Source organism: Rhipicephalus microplus, chromosome 3, assembly GCF_043290135.1.
Source record: "Rhipicephalus microplus isolate Deutch F79 chromosome 3, USDA_Rmic, whole genome shotgun sequence".
Lineage (NCBI taxonomy): Eukaryota > Metazoa > Arthropoda > Arachnida > Ixodida > Ixodidae > Rhipicephalus > Rhipicephalus microplus.
The window spans coordinates 115372768-115394310 of NC_134702.1; the positions used below are offsets into that span (position 1 = coordinate 115372768).

Genomic DNA, 21543 nt, shown 5'->3' on the forward strand with positions numbered 1-21543 from the left:
AAAGATCGGTGCGCATCAGTGCTACGAATCAGCCCGTGTAAATTTTAGCGTTACGGTATCAATGTTTATTGTTTTTTTAAGCCGAGTAAAAGTTGCCCACTGGCACTAGATGGGAGGTCAAAATACTGTGCTATATATACCGGATAGTCTGTTCTCTGTAGTATAGCGTGGGTAGTCAGTGTTTGCGGTGTTTTACTTTGATATAATAGTGCGTATGTATGTGTGTGTGTGTTGCATGAATAACACGCTATGTTCCTCAATGCTGATTAAATTGAAGTAAACATGAAATATACTCCACAAAAGCAGTGTCGCCATTTTTTCTGCCATTGGTCCAGACGGTTCAACTGTTAGTCCCACTGGAGCATTTTACTGCGACCAACATTTAAACCAAGTGGAGTAAGTGCATGGGGTAACAGTTGAACCCTTGCAGTTACTCCCACAATTAGTCCAAAATTGGTTCAAAATCTGTGGCAGCGCAATTAGACCCCTAAAGGACCGATGGCATACCCCACTTTAGTCCTTTTCGGCTTAGAGTGTAAACTTGCACTGGCGGAAACAAAGGTAGACGCGTTAGGTTTTTGAAAAACCAATTCGGTGAGATCATAAAGAGTGCCACATATTGCATGAAAAGAATGTATCATAGCATTATTATAATCTAACTATCATGCTAATGAAAAAACGGCAATAAACAATTTGATAAAAACTACACACATCTTTACTAGATGATCGTTGCGACAGAATGGCCTGAGTTCTGCATAACTATAGGAATCCTGGTAGCTTGTGTCTTGATATTTGTCTACTGCAATTAGTGCGACAAATGCTACTTTTCAGGTTTCTTGATGGCGCATTGAATATTACTAAACTTTCCTTTCGAAGAATGCTAATTGAGCGAGGAAATGGCCTCATTCTGTAATTTTTTTTGTTTGCTTAGGAGAGGGTATAAGAAAACAGACCATTTGCAAACGTTTATGTTGGTGAACTTTTGTGGCTTTTGTGGCACAACAGCTTGAATAAGCGATATTTTTGCCATGTTGTCTGGCACAGGGGGCTGATGGGGGCTGATAAGTGGGGAGAGCCATGGAATCTAGCTTGTAGCCAACAATACTTGTGATGTTGGCAGAATTCATGAATGGACGCTGCGCCACATGATCTCCACAGGAAGAAGACGAAGCGATGTTTGGGAATCGAGTGAAGCTTTGAGTGAATCTTCTGCTTTTGGCTTTCTCAGCTAGGCCCTTCAATACAGTGTTGACCTTGCCTACCTCTGTTATGTCTTCGTCGGTCTTTCCCCACAAGGCAAGCACGTATTCAATATAGGTGACGTACGACTCATTAGAAGATTTAACTTGTGACGCGAGTTCTTGCCTGTTTGCCATTTGTCGAGCAACTGACCAGCCGAACAATTCGCGGAGCCTCTGGTTGCACCCGTCTTAGGTCGTCAGGTCTTCCTCATGCGTCTCGTACCAGGCGCGCGCGGTACCTCGTAGATCGAAAATGCCGATGGCCAGCAGAAACATATTATCCCGCCTGTATTGTTTTCTGATGCACTCGTACAAGACCAGCCGCTTGTCAACATCGGTTGTGTCATTGCCGCAAAATGTACCAGGATGGGCAGAGATCACAGGGGACGGAGCAGGCCTAAACTGGGTGGACTGCACGCTGTCTTCAGGCAACTTGGCTGTACGAAGGTGACGTCCGCTGCGAAGATCGAGAGTCGGAATGTTAGGATACTCGCAATCTGTACCTAGAATATGTAACGGGAAATATTTATTAAATTAACGACATTTGGGTTTACACTGCACACAGCGCACAGGAATGCAGGACAACAGGGCCGCTCTGGCTAAGCTCTACAACAATGTAGTCTTCATTCATTCTGCGTAGTTTCGGCACCGGTGCTTGAGGTACCTTTCTACACCCGTTAAAGTACGGTACCAAAGAAGTGGTGTTTGAAGGGTGAAAAGTAGACCAAATGCTCTTGTCACCTTTCAACGCATGATGGATTCTCTCATGCACGGCTTCAAAGTCTTGAACATGCTTGTGCAACTTGGATGATGTCACTGTTTGTTTACCAATATTCGGAAGTTAAGCTGAGTGAATCTTCACTCTCCACAAGTCTTGAGGTATTCCGCAGCGCTGGCCTACAGCTTACAACCTCCAAGAGCCGTTTTGACCGTCGTGAAATAACTGCACTTGGTCGCCCCGTTAACTCAAGTGGTGTACAGCCTGATCTCGTCAAAATTCACGCAGTGACACTAATTCACGTTTCTTGTTCAGCTAGAGAGACTGACATCTTCCTCAGATTGTGTTTGTAATTTTACAACTTCATTCGAAATAGTGGATATACTGCACGTTCTCCCACAGAACTGCTAAAAAAGGATGCGCTTTTACTCGAGGTACGCATCAAACTGTGCGTTTCCGGCACTCATTGATCCCCGAACAACATCTCAAGTAATAGCCCACTTCGATCCGTGCTCCCGGGCAGAAGTCGAACCGACGCGATTGTCACTGATCATGAAATTTGTGACGTGCTCGCTCAGCGTCAACACGAACTTAATTTCTTCAACGCCCATTACAGCAACGCAGTTTCCTCAACGGATAATGACTGAATCACTGAGATTGAGTGTCTTGCTCTAGCTTAGGCTGTTAAGTTTCGGCCATGCCTTTTTCGCGTCAGATTGCTGTTGTACGATTTACTCGTGACTAACTATCATGCGCTTTACTGGATCTTTACGTTCAAAGATCCCACTGGCCGCCTTCGTCTTTCTGCCTCCAAGAATATATTTTCTTGATACTTTACAATTCCGGCCACCTTCACCAACACGCCGAATGTCTGTGACGGTATCCGGGGGATCCACCCGACGCTGCATAGAGAGCCACCGAGGCTTGCATATAGTTGATATCAGACTCCCGGGATATAAGCTTTACGTGCTGTCATCGGGAGTTCAACTTCTGCAACCCCGTGCACTTCTCACAACTTGTACTGCCTTGACAGCAGGGGGCTATAAGGCAACATTGTTGCCTTGACAGCGGGGTGCTATAAAGCAACCTTGTGTGCCAGATCGCCGTGATCACCTCCTACTTGTGCCCTACTACTTGCGGACGGATGTTCATTGTAAGGTTCATGACGAACCTAGCACCGTTCACCTTCGAATGGCACACACTTGTGATCGCGTCCGGCACGGTATCTTTCTGGCTAGACCTCCATTGCACAGTTTATGACGACAGACGGCGCTCTTCATATGCGCACTCATGAGGTGCTTCGGCCATGTACAAAGTATCTGGTGTGCCTCCTTAACACTGGGAACCTCGGGTGAAGTATTTATGAGCATTTCAGTGGCAGTGGTATAGTTGGCAAAGAAAAAAATAAAACATCCGGTTCCTGCTGCCGTACAGCAAGAACCGGAAGCTCTGTCGGTCACTTGCGTATTAGCACCCGTCGCAATCATACAATCACTACTCTCTGGATTGTGGGATCGTCGATAAGCAGCGATCATTGGTATTGCTGTGGGATCATGTACACAGATCACCTGTATGCTTTTGTAGCGACGTTTTGTTATTGCACCTAATAGATGTATATAAACGTTTCTCGCATGACCGTACTCGTCTGTAGCAACCGAGGTATTCTGCTGCTAATCAATAGTGTGACAGCGCTACTCACATCTTCGGCAGTGAGAAATGGGCCTTGATATTGGTTGATATGGCAGTTTACAGTCCCCGAATCACCATAATAATATGAGAGGAGCAAAAAATGTTTTAGCAAACATCATGAATCATATAGGCAGAAAGAAAATTACAAGGATGAACACGCACATGGCAAGCTTCACATAGCCCCATTTTTAATGAGGGGGGTTAGGGGCTCCTATTCTAATTAGAATAATTCCTCCATTCTGCGTAAGGGTTGTATTTGTGCTTTTTTAGGTTTTCTCCTAATAGCGAGACACTATTCTGTCCACGCAGAGGAAAGCAAGTGCGACAGCCATTAGAAAAGCGGCAATGCCTGTTTCCTAACGTAGAATAGGGCGAGCGAAATTCGCAAATCATTTAAATTCCTCCTCCCCTCCCCCCCCCCAAAAAAAATCTATTCATATCGGCAGCCGGTTTCCCTTGCATTGTTCTTGCTTTATTTTACATAAACATATGAACAAAATCAGTGTTTATTGTTTTGTTAGAAATAATCTTAGTTTTACCTAAAATTCTATTTTATATCTAATTTTATAATGACTCCTGAAAACATTCCTTCCATGGGATTGTACCGTTTAGCCATTAGCTTTACTCCGTTTACCAGGTGCTCTTTCTTATATATAATCCTACTAAAACTAGAACATTTCAATCGCATTTGGTTTCCGAACAGTATAAATAACAATTATTGGAGATACTACGTAAATTATTAGATCACATGTATTCATGTTTGCTGCTCCGCTAAACTGTGACCTGCTTGATGATTTCAGGAGATACCGACCTGAAAATGATAGCGCTCCACTAGCCAAATAATGCCATGTTTTTGCTTTCTCTTGCACTATTGTTTCCAGGCGATTGGAGTGCCTACATATCGCAATACACGAACGGCACCTATACTTCTTCAGACTCCATTTTCTACCGACTTCATCCACTTGAAGTTCTCGGCAAACTATTTAACTCCATGGGTGAAAAAGGGCTACGGTACCTCGTCGCCTGGAAGTTTTTTTCGTACTTGGTTCAGTTCACTGAGCCTTACATGTTTCTTCACGGTTTGTCTCCCAGCGTGGCTTGTTACGATCACGTTCGAAAAGTCATGGATCTGGCGGTCCTAAGCCCCTACTTGGAGTCGGGTGAGTCAACTTTATTGTGCATCTTGGTTAGCGCCATCATTGTATCGTTGCCAAGAGAAGCAGATGTAATGTGAAATTTTTTGTCGTGCGCAAGCTGGGTAATGTTGCGCCATTTCGACTCACAGGTACGTCAGTCCGCGCCGCCATAATTTCATCGCTCGTCAACGCACTACCACAAGCGCAGCGAAGCGATCTTCCTTGGCTTTTTTACTTGGCGCGACTTGTCATATTTAAAGCAAAACTTCGTGAAATGCGTCGGGCGCAGCGCTCATGTACAGCTTTCTTTTTTATGCATGTGCATACTCATATTCAATATGGTTAGTCTACTCACACGTGAACAACTCAATCGTATCTCACCACAACGTCATCACTGTGTCTAGTTGTCACTGCGGTATCCAGTACAGCAGCTACGTACAATTTTTTCAATTGTTCAGATCCTGTAATGTGCACGCTCGCCGGGGCCACAATTCTCGTAATACAAAACAACTAACTGTAGGAAAGTGTGGCACTGTGTGGACACCGCATAATGCAGGTCACGCTGCACAGCCCCCCAAAAATTCATCTCGACAACATGTACCACGTAAATATTTGTGTGTAGTGTACAACTTTGTCAGTAGTTTTGCGGAAATTTGTTTTTCAGATGAGGATGTTCAGCTATACGTCCCATACAGAAACCGTGCTGTCACAGTACATTGTCCGAAGTGAAATTTATTCGTCTTTTTCGCAAGTGACGTCCACGAGCTTACTCTTTTAAACTTGGTACTCCCGAAACAAAGCTATGCCACCTTCTCTCCTACTGATCCTGTGAATGCTTGTAACCGCGCTCACAGGACTGCCAGAAAATGAGGTGCTCAAAATTGTGTTGCGTGTGCTACCTCTTCATTTGTACTTTCGTCTAAGACGCAAAGCACTGGCACTAGTACTGCGTTTAAGGCATGAAGACGTGGCCTTCCACTAGTACTTACTGCGTGCTCACAGAAGCTGTTGAAAGACTTACATTGGCAAAAGTTAGGCATACAAGTTACTGCCAACTCTCCGAGCTTTCCGTTCTGATTTGAAACTTTAGTTAATAGGGAGCGACTTAGTAACCTGTGATTGGCTGCCGGCATTTCATTGATTAGTAACTGAGGGGATGAATTGCGACTCATGACTATTTAACTGATCGAAAAAATTGGAGTATTTGTGACGAACACGGATATGCAGAAATATAAGCAAATGTGCAAATATCTAGAAAATAAAGGGGTTCGCTATGGGTAGTGGGTCATTGGAGGTGGCAAAAGAAAACGTCTACTAAAGGTTGGTAGTCACCGCGGACCCCAACCATGAAACTGAAGTAACTAGAAGAATAGGAGTAAGATAGAGCACACTCAGCAGGCATTCTCAAATAGTGCATGGTAGTTCACCACTCTCCCGCAAGAGAAAGGCTGATATCGATTGTGTCGAAGTGATTGACGTGACGTTAAGGTAAAAGAAGTGAGCAGGGTAGATGAAGTAACCACTATCACGTGCAGTTTGTTTCGTTAAAATTGACGTTTGTGCTCTCACTAATTGTCATTGTTTCGCGGGCCATAATGTAACCTTTGAAAGCCAGTGTAGTGCGCATGCCTGGTACGTCCGCTACATACACGTAAAATCCCAAAGTGCAAAGTGTACGAAGACGTCAGTGCAACACGCAAGGCTTGGGTCTAAGCAATAACAAAATGCAGTAGAAGCCGCCACTCGCGTAAAGGCTTTTATTGCCCTCAACCACCTTCCTCAATGTGCGAAATTCGCTGCAGTTTTTAAAGCTACTACATGCCAATACATGTCTCGAATGAGCTCTGCCATGTGTAACATATGTTTGGCAGGTATATTTTTTGCGCATGTGTAGTTAATTCAAAAGTTCATTAGCCTAAGGCATCAAATTGCTGAAATAGTAACTTCAGAAGGTATATTTTGCGAAGGAGTTAGAATGGTAGCTCACTTCAATTCTCCTTGGTGAGTGTAGTCTCAAAAGCACTATATTTAGCTAATGTATCACCTAAGTTGCAGCATTAACTACCAGTAGTTTTGCGGTCACTTATGTTGGGGTATCTCCCAACCACAAGCATTGAACGGCAGATGTTGAAACACCCCACATTGCAAAACATCATTGGATGTTTGTAGCTGCGGCGTGCGCGCTAACTGTTTTGCAGTTCTAGCTCACTCCAGCAATTAGCGTAACAACAAAAAATGGCGTAACAGGTTTTACGTATTCAGCTGCTGTGACAATGCAGATGATACGATGCAGCCAAAAGTGTTCCTGAAAATGAATTTAGCCGAAAGCGCAATAGAAGATTAACGCTAAGGCACTGAGAGAAATGTCGGTTCACTTCAGCTGCTTGAAATAATCACATTTAGAACAAATCTTAGCCTAATTTATACCAAAAAGAACGAGGCCTGCTCATTACGTCGGCCTATTCTAGCAAGCTGTCATGGAGATAAATGCTCTATTCTATGCCTGCAAATTCCTTTACTTTACCGTTTTTTCCTAGTGCCTTCCTCAACTGCATTTCTTATACTTGTACCCATTCTCTCACTCTCACCGATATCTGATGTAAGGACTCTCTGATTTCCGCATTCATTCTTTTTTCTTGGTGAAAAGAGGATGACAGGAGTCCATACTTGCTGCATGGTTTATTCACCTGTCACCGTATATCCAATGGAACGTCCATAGTTACCCGTTGCACTGCACACTGCATGGTACTTGACTTGATCTCTAGTGATCTTGTATACGTTCGCGTTTCGGATGTAAATGTTAATGCTGGTAATAGTTTGTCATGTCTTTTTTTTACTTTTAGGAAGCCGTACACCTCTCAAAGAGTAGTGAAGCTTGCACATAGCAAGATGAACTCTTTAGGGGGCGTAGGTAGAAACGTCTTTTGGTTGAGGGATGGGTGGAACCTCTTTGATTTGAAGGGTTGTGTGTGTGTGTGTGCGGGGGGGGGGGGTAGGCACAAAGAGGGAGTCTGGTGTCATTTTGGGCTCACTATGGTATCACAAAGAAATTCGGTATAGAAGGGGAAGAGCATGGGCCAGTTCGCCAATGCCTGGCCACGCCACTGGTACTCATGAATAGGCCAGGCAAGCAACATTCTGCTTGTGAATCTGTGAGAGCATAAAAACCATGTATGTGTCTCTTTGGCTGATTGATGTACAAAAAATGAAGAGAAAGTCCTTCATCTCTATGAACTGTTGTGAAATTTCACGCTCAACAGGGAATGAAGCATAGATGGCGTTGACACACTGTGGGTAATATTTGCCATAAGGACGCATCACTGGTTCAAAAGTAAAAAAAAACACCACTGCGTAGACAGCTCGCAATCTCTTAGAGCAAGGAAGCGTGGAACTAGTGTGATTACGCCACAAAGTTTCTTCTTTCATTTTTTTGCTTTTGAAGCTGAATTCCCTTCACAAATTGTCTAACACCATATTTTAAAGCCCCTTTCACGGAACAAAGAGCAAGAAGAAAAGAGAGAGTTTACAACGTGCCTAAATATTTATTTATTTCGTATATTTATTCGATTATTTTGATTACCCTCAGGGCATACAAGGCGTTACAGAGGGGGTAGGTGATACAACAAAAATGCACTAAAATAGAACATAAAAATGCAAGTCAGTGAGAATACATGTTCTAAAAACAAATAGTTATTCAAGGCATATAACGTAATCTGTCAGTCCAGCTTTGAATGATGATGCGTCTTCAATGCCGGATATGAAGAAAAGAAGACGGTTCCACTCTCGACTGGGTTTTGGCAGAAAAGAGTCGGAGAAAACATAAGTGTGACACAGAGGAGGGAAAAAATTATGCTCATGATCAAGACGTGACGTTATGTATGACGGTTGCAACATGAGCTTCTGTTTAATTGAATTGTCCAAGTGAATTTTTTTTGAAAAGGCATAGACGAGACATTTTTCTTCTAAGCTGCAAATCAAGTTGTCCGAGATCTGATTTCACTAATAAAAGGCTAGCTGTGCGAAAATAGTTTGACCTAATGAAGCGTGCTGGTCGATTTTGAATGGAATCAATAATGGTTTTTAATATATTTGACTGGCGTCCCAAACAGAAGACGCATATTTGAGTTTAGGTCTTAGGAGTGTTTTGTAAAGTACCAATTTTAAGTGGCATGGGGCATTTGAAATATCTTCGTGTATGTACGCGAGTGATTTATTGGCATTGTTAGTGATGTATTGAATGTGTGAATGCCAAGAAAGATTATTTGTCATGTGAATTCCGAAATATAGGAGGTTGCGTATTCGTGGTTGCTGTTATTGATAGCATAGCTGAGAGGACTGTATGCATCACAGCGACGGGAAACAGTCATAATCTTGTATTTCGGAGGATTTATTAGAATTAGCCATTGTGAGCACCACTTTGATATGTTAGCTAGATTGGACTGAAGAATGAGGTTATTATGCAGACTAGTTATTTCACGGTACACGAGGCAATCGTCAGCGAAAAGTTTATAGGAACTAATAATAACAGTAGGTAAGTCATTATTATATAAAAAAAACAGCAAGGGACCCAAAACAGAGCCTTGAGGATCGCCAGACTTAACGTCAAATTGGGAAGATACTGCATCATTAGCGTTTACAAATCGAGTACGGTTAGTTAGAAAACATTCTATCCACTTCAAGATGTTAGGTTCAATAATAAGAGCACTCAGTTTAAGAAGCAGGAAGCGGTGGGAGACCTTGTCAAACGCCTTAGCAGAATCTAAAAAAATACAGTCAATAACCTGTCCTTTATCTAGTAAGGATGAAATGTTATGCATAAACGATTCAAGTTGCGTTTCGCAGGAATAGTTCTTGCGAAACCTATGCTGAACTGAAGTGAAAAATGCGTTGGATTCAAGAAATGAAACGAGGTTAGTAAATATGACATGTTCGAGGATTTTGCAAGGAATGCTAGTGAGCGAGATGGGTTTCTAATTGAGAGGAAAATGCGGGTCACCTGATTTAGGCAGTGGCACCACCTCCCCACTTTCCAATCTGCAGGCACAGTCGAGCACACAACAGGTTGGGTCAAAAGGTACATAAGATATACAGAGGAGTACACAGAAATAATTTTCGAGAACTTGAAATTAATTTTATCAGCGCCACAAGAAGACGATAATTTTAAACCATGAATTATTTCCAAATACGCGCAAGATCAACTACAAGTGGATTCATGGGGAAAAATCGTTTGTGCACAAGTGCGGCTCCGTGTCAATATAGCTATCAAAAAACGATTTCGCAAAGGTATCATTTAGCACAATGCAGCATTCTTCGTTGCTCTTAGCGCAGCCATCAGAAGCTGTAAGAGATATGCTAGTCTTCTTTTTTATTTGAATAGTGCTCAAAATTTTGATGGATCAGTAGAAGGAAGTGATGATACATAAGTATTGAAAAATACGACTTTTGCTCTTTTAACGCGATGCGATATGCACGCAGTGCGTAAAAATAAGCATTCCAACGGATAGATATTTGAATGCTCCGCCGCGGAGGTCTAGTGGCTAAGGTACTCGGTTGCTGACCCGCAGGTCGCGAGATCGAATCCCGGCTGCGGCGGCTGCATTTCCGATGGAGGTTGGTGGTCATATGGTGGTTTACGGACGTTAAACGCCACATATCAATCAATCATAGGTGTTATACATGCGTTATGCAAAGTGAAAGAGGCATTTTTTCTTCTTTGATAATCTTTGTAGTGTCATTGAAAACCTAGGGGAATGTTTCTTTTCGGCAAGCCTGCGCAGTAGAATATATTTAGCAACCAGTGACGTGGCTTTATTTTCAAACAAATTCCATTTATATTCTACGGTACGGCTGAAAAATTTTGGCATGTACTCGGTAATGTACAGTGAAGCTCATTGTTAATTGCCATGTAATCACCTATCGCGTAATCTCTGATCAATTTTAGAGTGCTTTTCTCGCGTGTGACGTGGCCGTTTACAAAAAAATGTAAAAGACAGTGATCGCTTATTCAGGGTAAACAAGTGAATGAAAGTACTAAGTTATGGTTGTTGATGAGCACGAGGTCGAGAGTGTTTGACGAAGTAGCGTTAGTTCTAGGAGGTCCAGAAATAAGTTGCGTAAAATAAAATTTAAGCACAAGTTAATAAAACAGTCGCTTTCGGCGGGAGAACCAACAACAGAGAGTATTGCGAAGCCCAGTTTACTTTGGGAAAATTAAAATCACCCAGAAGAAGCAAAGGAGAGTGGGGAAATTCAGAGACTAGAAAATTAACAACGTCATGAAGTTATCGCAGAAAGCATTTGGTGGACGATAACAAGCACAGAGCAATATGTTCCGTTGATTTAAAACAGCATGTATGCATACTAATTCTAAGGACGTCGTAAATGCAATCCTCGCAGGCACTATATTATCGACGACAGCAATCAGTACGCCACAAGCCGCTTTTATATCATGGTTGTGACGGTACGCAACACAATTCTTCTCGCACTGAAACAACTCCTCGCTCAAAATTTTATCCGTTAACCAGGTCTTCGTCAATGCAATCACGTCAGCAGCAATTGAATTAAGAATAGGGGCTAGAGCGTCGCATTTATTGATTAAACTGCACACATTTGACAACAAAAAGGATATCCCTTCGAAATACTGGCTGCGTGGCTCATGTCGGTGTCAGGAAAAAGAACCGCCGGACCGGCGTTTGCAGCAACCGACGATAGTTCAGTGTGACTTGGAGCATTGCCAAAATGCAATACACAGGCACTTCCGGTGTCGGGGGAGTAAACGTAACCCCTTTTGTTTATGTTTAACTTGTTGTACCTCACCGAGAAAACTTCGCCGCTTTTCTTGCCGAAATCGTACCGCTTTGTCCTGACAGTACTGGTTGCCTTATAAAAATCTTCGTTTGCGGAAACATCAATTGCTCTTAACTTACCTCTAGAAGACAGAATGGTTTCTCTTAGTTCACAAGATGAAAATCGAACAATGATAGGTCTGGGTATTTAGTGACGAAACCGCGAAGTCTGTGGGCCCGGGAAATTCCGTCATCGCTTTTTAGGTTCAGCTCTAATGCTGAATTTAAAATCGAGTTACTTTTTCTTATGATTGTGAGCCATGTAAGCTATGCCATGAATTATTAACTTAAGAGACTTTACTATACCGTATTCAATAGAGTTTCATCTAAAACAATCTGCTTGCGTGATTCTTTCCTGAACAGAGGTTCCAGAGAACGTGATAAAACAGGCAAAGGACATCGTCTACGAAATCCGCAATTCCTTCCTGAGGACCTTGAGATCTTCTACCTGGATAAGCAGTGATTTTCGTGAAGCGCTTATAAGGAAGATGAGGAAGATTGTGCCCTACGTGGGAAGTCCTGGACGTCGATTAAATTCTGCGTTTATCGAAGCATTTTACAGTCAGTATTCATAAGCATACGCATCCCTGGTACTGTAAATACGTAAGCGTGCGCACAGGGGGGTTGGCGGGAGGCCGTGTCACTCTTCCTAATGAAGTAAGCCGGCGCCGATCCTCTCTTCCAGCTCTGCACAATTTTGCCTCCAGCTTCAAATCCTAAAGTCATCATACATTTGTTTTGCGGCAATCGTGGTCGAAAAACTGGCATTCCATTACAAGAAGTCTTATTAAAAGCGAAGTATTTTCTTGCGTACTGCAGGCACTTAGGTATCTATCTATCTATCTATCTATCTATCTATCTATCTATCTATCTATCTATCTATCTATCTATCTATCTATCTATCTATCTATCTATCTATCTATCTATCTGTCTATCTATCTATCTATCTATCTATCTATCTATCTATCTATCTATCCAGCCTCATACGTCTGAATTCTCACGTGATCACCCCTTATTTTGGGATAGACCAAAATTAGTATAGGGGGGGGGATAAGATGGTTTGACAACTACGAATCGCTGGTCATCACTTGAGTAATGTCACAATCCCGTCCGGTACACAGTCGAACACGTTTCGCCAAACAGTCACACATACTCGCGAGTGGGTATGTGCCATATGTGATATAGACACTTTATGGCTACCTAGAACGGCGAGAACACGCAGGGGTAATTTCAACGCATGAGCGTTAAGAAAAAGCCGACATCGGCAGCGTTGACCCCACGAATGCAAAGAATAAAAGTGAGGGTTCGAGCAGGATTCGAGCCCTATCATTTTGTGTGGCACTGAAGTATTCTACCACGCAGCCACGTAGATCTCGGAACTACATTTGAAATAGATTATAATGATTCTGAAGCGTCAATTGTGGTTGCAGTGCTGGCCAATTTATGAACATTGCATATGTACTCCCTTTATACAGCAGTCACGACGGGATAACGTCAATAATAGTTAAGTGCCACGGTCTGAAGCTGATTTATGTGGCAGTGTTCTGGGCGACCATACTCCCGAGCACCAGCATTTGATATCAGCTTATAACCGCGTCTCATGTTGATACTATCTGTGTTGCTGCTGGCATCGTGACTGCCAGTGGCCACAACAGGTTATATAATACATATGCGTCTGATTAACGTGCGTCTTTGCGTGTATCTTTAGGGCTTCTTCGCATCTCTATAAGGCCACTTCGTGACATTTGGCTGGATACAAAACTACAACAAAATGACTTTCAATGCGCATGCTTCACTTGACTTCGACTCCCAAGGTATGCGGAATCTGCTAAATGTAATAATTATTTATTACTTGTTTATTAGCAGGAAAGTTTTTTATTGTGGAGTCCACCAACACTTCTCTAGCGTATTTCCGTCACTGATATGACGTTGTAAAAATGCACAAACACGATACAAATAAGGAAGGCACAAGTCGAAAGATATCCAAATTTGGAAAACCTGGAATCAAGCTCACGACCTCTCAAGTCTACGGCGTATAAAGCGGGCGTTTAACCGACAGCACACGGCCGGCGCATTTGAAAAATATCCTTGAGGTGGGTCTTAGGGCCGTTCCACGCGCTTCCTGCACAGCCGCAACGCACGTGCCGGGACCCCTACCGCACGCAAGCGGGGGACGAATAGCCCAATAGGCGACGCTGCGGAGGTTGAAGTAGCGTCGCCAATTGGCTCATTTTCCCCCTGATTGCGCGCGGGAGGGGTGCCGGCACGTGCATTGCGGCTGTGCGGGAAGTGCGTGGAACGGCCCTATACGTTTCACATTCCTTCGCTCTGCGCCTGCGTTCTGCGTTGTCGGAGTGGATTGCCACCTAAAAGCGGATAATCTACAGCAATATGAGACTAACGCCGACAGCGAACGCTGTGGTAGTCTTAGCACTACGGCGCCTAGACATTGTCTATTGCAATAGGTCGCGAAAGCTCGGGCGAAAGGCAGTTGAAAAGTTATTCCCAGCGATATCAGCATGGGGAGTTATGGGTGCTGTGATTGAAGCACGACTATGTTTGGAGAGAACAAACAATAATAGTGATAAACGAAGTTCAGTTCAATGTCGTAGCAATCAATACGTTTCGCAATGGAGAATTGTTTTCGTCAACAATAATATGTAAATGTAATGAACAAAAAATCATTAAAATTTTTAGTTTACGGAAAATCTTTTTTTCTAGCGCCCTCTACTCACGCTATCATTACTCAGTAAAGCCCTCGCGCTACATAAGTTACATGGCAAATCCCGCCCGGGAAATTAGTGTGTAAAGACACGCCTCTCACGTGTTTTAGTGTTCTGCGCTTGCTTGCGTTCTCTGTTGTGTGCCAAATTGTCAGGTGCGTTTATCATTAGTGAACGTCTTCAGTGCAGTGTCCAATGGGCAGCGGAACGATGCGAATCACATTTAATTTCGAGTTCATTCGTCGTTAGCTGCGGAAGCGATGTGCTGTGCAAGGATGCAGTAGCAACAAACATATGCTTAGTGACCCATCTCTTCGAGATAAAAAACAAGGACAATGGTTCTGAATGCACTTCTCGCTGGACTTTCATCTATCAGTATTCCTGTAGCCCGGTTTCCTTCTTGAGCATGCAATGCCTACTATTCGTGTTATTGATGAGCAGATTGCCAAGGTATCCATCACGGTACAATTCGCATGTCTTCATTCGCATAGGTTGCGGTAGTTTATCGCGTAGGTTCGCGTAGGTTGTGCATTCGCGTAGGTTGCGCATAGGTTGCGGTAGTTTATTGGAGAATATTGCCCCCGAAAATGAAAAAAAACCATAGCGGAAAGAGTGTCCGCCGCTTTTTTGTTTTTATTACCGTTTTTGTAGTATAATAAATTTGAGTTATTGTTAGAATCGAATAAAACTAAAATGTCATCATTTTCGCGTGACTAAGCGTCATTTCTTCCTGATAAAACAGAAAACCACAAGCATTGTGCAAGCTAAAGAACCTGCCTATGTGTGAAACAAATAAGCCATGCTACAGATATGACAGGATATGACAGGACGCTTCTACGCAGTTGGTTGCTTTCACTCATTACCGGAAGACGCAACGAACGGCGAATAAAAGTCCGAAGAATCAGTTTCCTTGTAAAACCGAGACAAAGTGAATGGTAGTACACTTAAACGTCACTATTTATTCATGAGTCTTAAATAGATTAGCTGGCGTTGACTTGAAGAGCACTCGTGGATAACTCGCTGGCGATCGCCTTAGCGCGAGTCCTTAGTGATCAGGGGCCTATGAAAAGCAATTTGAATTCAAAGTTAGCGCTGGTGCACACACCAAAAAACGTGCTTTGTTCACCAGCTGTTGCGTCACATCCACTTAACTTCTTGTTCCACCACACGTGTTTTATCCTCACAGAGATGGCGTTAAGCCTCATGACAGCTGATCAACCGCCATTTTCTGAACGTATGGACTTCTATGAAGCCTTTGCTACCAGTCTATATACCTATTAGCCAGGATGCCACCATTCAGACAGGCCCTGGCATCAGAGTGCCTAGCTAACGCCGTGTAGGTGGCCTCGGCCCGACTTGAAATGGATAGTAGAGTGGCCTCGAGAGGTAGCTTCGACAAAATTTCCAGAGTTTATTTCGATTGTCAAAAACGCAGGCTGCATTTCTGATGCACTGTAGGCTCTGATTTGACTCTATGACTACGCAGTAACGTGCTTTGTCTTACGAGTTGAATAGGTTTGAGTCAAGTGTAGGCTTCATCTTCTGCGTTCTGCTTGTATGTGCAGTTTAGCGCAGCTTTCATAAGCACCAATGGTGTATTTCTGCCATCTATTGATATGAGTGCGATAGCACCAGTTGTGATAACTGCTGCGCTAAGCGTCACTGAAAGACAACGGCGTTCACGGGAGAACGTCGTGCAAGTGAGTTTGGTGGTCCAAAAAACACGCCGCAGAGAAGCAAGTTGAAAACTCTACCTCTCGAGTTTGGGAAGTTGAGCGCATCGCAACCGAACTGGCTGCCACACAGACAATCGCATCTTAGTCTTTTTGTCGAAGCGACTTAGGAGCAGGTCGCTGGTCGCCGACCCGCCAATCATGCACTCCTCGCTGCAGTGGACCATGGGTTGAAAAACGAAGGAGCCAAAAACTATATATTCAGTTTCGTTAGTATGATTCGCGAACACCCGTGGTTCAAGTGTGCTAGCGTGATGATCAGGTGCGTTCGGTGCAGTGTCTCCGGAAAATATATGCTGGTTGCTAGTCATTGGTTGTGTTGGATAAGGTGTAGCACATGGCGACAACATGGGTTCATCAACATCTAAGGGTACTAGCGACTAAACACTAACAGACATATATTGTATATCAATACGCAATAAATATTGAACAACTTTTCATAATAAAAGTTGCATTTTTGTGGATTATAACGATATTCTTATCAAGAAGATTACCTACAATTTGCTCCGAATGCGCCCCTTTTCATTGCGATCTCTCACGAACATGTAGACAAGTCGTGGCCTCCGGCGGCGGGCCCAGTAATGACCGACCGCCCAATGCTTATAGAAACAATGGTAGAAAATTTCAAAGGTGAGATAATGAGTGAGATCAATTGATTGCAGACATATGTAGACAACATCTACGAGATATGAAGGGCAAATATAACCTCGAACATAATAAAAAGCTTTAGGTCCAGCCGGGCGATTAGAATGATGTGTTGCTCCTCGCGGCGCCGACATCAATGCTGGATCAATCTATAGAAACCACCACCACGAGTTTGTTTTAGGTGTTGCTGGCACGTGCCTTGCGCTTGCGCTACCTGCGATTTTCTTCTCAGTGTTTGCGGCTTCAAGTGCGCTGGCTGTGCTGGCTGTAGTGCAGCGCGCGCTCATGCATATTCTCGCACTCGACATCCCAGTCACAGTTTTTCGGGGTGACGTGGCCAGCTGTGCTCTTCTTTACCCCGATACTGTTACTGCCTAGTTCCGTGCTCTTTTAAACCAAAACTCGCACTAGGCACACTGAAAACTTCTCTAAATAATTCACCATAGTGCACTCATGCAAACGAGGTTTCTCATCGTGATCAGTGGGTCATAAGATACGTATTGTAACAACAACGATAAAAAAAATCATGGCGCGAAAACTTTGTGTGAGGGCTCCTTTAAATCAGCCAATGGCTGATACTCGGCATGAGATGCTGTGATTTTTGAACATGAAGCGTGGTTTGTCAAATAAAGAAAAATCCATTTTAAACTGACTATGAGAATTAATTGTACGCTCAGCTCCGTGCGCTGCGCTCTAAAATTGTGTTCGCGTGTTCTCGGAGCCCTCGACTTCTGATCAGCAGCATTTCCTTAATGAGCTCGAAAAATCCTTACATGTCCCTTATGAACGACAATGGTTAGAAGAATGGCTAATGAAGTAATAGTGCTTATTGTGTGCTTGTTGATACAACGTGTCCGCGGGATTCATGATACGTAGTTCTCACGTATTGGTTAACAACTTCAGTTAACAGAACATGTAAATCTTGATCGTGAGTGTTTTTACGAAAGGGAAATGTCTCTAGGTGTAAACGTGGTTGCGTACAGTACAGAACAGCAATAGTTGTACAAGCTCTCATAAACACAATACAATTAGCACTACTGCTGTGAAGACAGTTCTCACCTTCGTGCAGCTCCGAATCCTATATGACAGAGGGATCAGTGACGTTATTTTTTCTTTGTCCTGTCTCTTGAGTATGCAGGTCTACGAATCTTGTCTCGTTAGCGTTGCCTTGACTGACTGATTATTTATGGATCCTCTCACGCAGAACCATACCCGGATGCACCACTGGATGCACCCCTTTTCCCGACCTGGATAAAGGCTCTGGGTCTCTCTTCTCACTACATGTGGATCGACACGACGACACCGTTGTACGACGAAACTCGCTACAGCCCATTTTATTCAGAAAATCACAACGATTTTGCTATACCGACAATATCTATGTTTCGTCCATTCATGTATCCCAATGGTATTGCCTCACTGAACTATGGTGGCCTCGGACAGGTACGCCACATTTTTTAATTAGATTTCACGCGCCTATAACTAACTTAAACGTTATCATTTTTTCAGAACAATTTGTGGTAGATTGTAATAGCAGTACAAGAGTACTGCATATGCCAGAAACAAAACTTATAAATGGCTGTCTGGAGGGAACACATTTTTTACGTTATACATGAGCTATTTTTTGAGTAGTATCGTATGTTTTTTTTGCACGCGCGCACACACACACACACACACACACACACATATATATATATATATATATATATATATATATATATATATATATATATATATATATATATATCAGGGAAAGAAATGTATACGTAAGGGCTCGTTTTTCATGTTTACACAGTATAATGCGATCTAACAGACAATAATGCCAAGGAAGGTATAGGGGAAGTTCTTAGGCCTATTTTAATGTAAATGAGAAGAAAGAAAAGTGGGTGAAAAGATAACTTGCCGTGGGCAGTATCCGAACCTGCGACCTTCGAATAACGCGTTCGATGCTCTACCACTGATCTACCACGACACCTATCCCCCCAGCAACTTTATCGGGTATCTATGTCAATTTAAACGTGAAAGTGTCAGTCATTTGTTGGAGTGTCATTTGTAAGAGTGTCATTTGTTTCCCTTATTCATTAACGAGGGTCTCCTACTGGCAGACGTGGTGCCTTTAGGTTGTATACGAGGGACTATTTGGTCAGCTGCCAGTTAGTAATAAGTTCACGTTCTACGTGACGCCAAACAGGCTCATAAAGAATGTGCCACACTCGCCGCCATGGCTACTAGTGGCGCTGACTGACACTCCCACGTTTAAATTGACATAGATACCCGACAAAGTAGCTTGGGGGATAGCTGTCGTGGTAGCTCAGTGGTAGAGCATCGAACGCGTTATTGGAAGGTCGCAGGTTCGGATTCTGCCCACGGCAAGTTATTTTTTCACACACTTTTCTTTCTTCTCATTTACATTACAATTGGCCTAAGAACTGCCCCTATACCTTCCTTGGCATTATTGTCTGTTAGATCTCATAATATTGTGTAAACATGAAAAACGAGCCCTTAAGTATACGTTTGTTGCCCTTATTCATTAACGAGGGTCTCGTACTGGCAGACTTGGTGCCTTTAGGTTGTATACGAGGGACTATTTGGTCAGCTGCCAGTGAGTAATAAGTTCACGTTCTACGTGACGCCAAACAGGCTCATAAAGAGTGTGCCACACTCGCCGCCATGGCTACTAGGGGCGCTGACTGACACTCCCACGTTTAAATTGACATAGATACCCGTTAAAGTGGCTGGGGGGATAGCTGTCGTGGTAGCTCAGTGGTAGAGAATCGAACGCGTTATTCGAAGGTCGCAGGTTTGAATCCTGCCCACGGCAAGTTATCTTTTCACCCACTTTTCTTTCTTCTCATTTGCATTACAATTGACTTAAGAACTTTCCCTAAACCTTCCTTCGCATTATTGTCTGTTAGATCTCATTATATATATATATTTATATATAGATATATATACATATATATATATATATATATATATATATATATATATATATATATATATATATATATATATATTGTAACGCGGAGAAATAAGACAAAGAGACAACGCCTTTGCTGCAGGCCGGCTGTTCTTTTTCTGCTTCCTCCTCGTCGTCTTCCGTCTCTCCCAGGTATGCGCCGAGCACGATCGCCGCTTTGTCATCATTACACTCGGCCACGCTGCAGCTGGTCTACTCCTGTAAGAAAAACACAAACCAATGTCACGTTTGCCGCCGTATGCAGTTCTTCATCCGCGACACATGCACCGCAAAGTTATTCCGTTTTCTCTTGTCTCTGCGCGTATCAGAAGCTGTGGATCGTACTCGCCAAGTGTTATCTCCCAAGCGCTCAGAAATAATGTAAGGGCCGTCGTACTTTGGGTGCAGTTTGTTTGAAGACGATGGCGCACCTCGCTGTAGCCACACCTCATCACCTACACTGTATTTCGGCGCGGGACGGTGGCGTCGGTCGTAGTATCGCTTTTGTGCCTGTTGAGCATGCACAATCCTCCTACGCGCCTCCACACGGATATCGCGACAAAGTCTCTGGCGTGCAGCGGAACGCCCTACTTTAACGGGAGTGTCCAAACCGAACGTAGCATTCAGTTGCGGGAGCTGACCATAGACAATCTCGTAGGGGCAAATTCCTGTGGAGCTGTGTGCCGCCGTGTTCACTGCGTACGCAGCTGCTTGGAGATGATCATCCCAGTCGGCCTCACCTCGTTTGTGATTCTTACAGTACGGTGCGAGTCTAGCCTGGATAGTCTGGTTCGACCTTTCGGTCAGTCCGTTCGCCTGCGGATGGTATGCCGACGCGAAGTGATGGTCCACTCCAGCTTGTTGTAGGTAAGTGCGGAGCTCGCGACTGCGAAAGGTGGTCGACCGGTCGGAGATCAACTTGTTAGGAAGACCGTGTCGCCATTCGAAGCGATCTTTCAGGAATCGGATGACATGGCTAGCAGCAAGCGAAGGCACGGCCGCGACCTCTACGAACTTGGACAAGTAGTCCACAGCGAGTATAATGTAACGATTGCCCGCTGTCGTCATTGGAAGAGGCCCGATGTGATCTATGCCCAACGTGTGGAAAATTGTCTCTGGAGGCTTGATCGGCGTAAGAAGTCCATGTCGAGCTCCAGGACGTCGTTTGTGTTGCTGACAAATCTCGCAACTGGCAACGTATGAACGCACGCTTTTATCCATTTTCGGCCACCAAAAACGTTCTTGTGCCTTGCGTAAGGTGGCTCTGTAGCCAACATGGCCTCCCTCGGGAGTGTCATGGATGGCGCGTAGTACGCTCGATCTTAAGGTGTCAGGAATGACCAGGAGATGACACTCGGTGCTTTTATCGGCCCAGTGACGCCGATACAGCGTTCCATTACGTAAGACAAACTTGGCATTGCGTCCCGCATCGCCAATGGAGTCTATAACGGATGCGAGTCTTCCATCGGCTTGCTGAGCCTTGGTCACGTCCTGTTGAGAAAACAGGATCCAGGTTTCTCGATTTCGTGTGGAGAACTCCTCGATCGGATTTCGCGATAAAGCGTCCGCAAGCTGATTTTGTGCTCCAGCACGGTGACGGATGTCGTACGTATAGTCTTGGAGCCGAACAATCCATCGGGCAAACTTGTGCTTGAGGTGCTGCTTCTGGAACATCCACGCAATCGCGGAGTTGTCTGTTACTACCGTGAAGTGTCGGCCAAACAAGTAGTGGCGGAACTTTTCATCCACACTCCATACTACAGCCAAACACTCCAGTTCATTCGAATGATAATGCCGTTCTGCGTCCGATAGTTTACGACTGGCGTAGCAGATGACGTGCCCACGCCCACTCGAGTC

At 43.9% G+C, this 21543-nt stretch overlaps 1 protein-coding gene across 1 annotated transcript in view; it reads left to right on the forward strand.

Moving 5' to 3' along the window:
• Positions 1 to 21543, forward strand: part of LOC142802910 (membrane metallo-endopeptidase-like 1) — a 73032-nt gene that overhangs the window by 39007 nt on the left and 12482 nt on the right. Inside the window, exons 8-10 of the mRNA XM_075887993.1 lie at positions 4530 to 4808; positions 11993 to 12190; positions 17935 to 18170. Of these exons, the coding sequence (XP_075744108.1) occupies positions 4530 to 4808; positions 11993 to 12190; positions 17935 to 18170 (713 nt within the window). The remainder of the gene's footprint in view (positions 1 to 4529; positions 4809 to 11992; positions 12191 to 17934; positions 18171 to 21543) is intronic.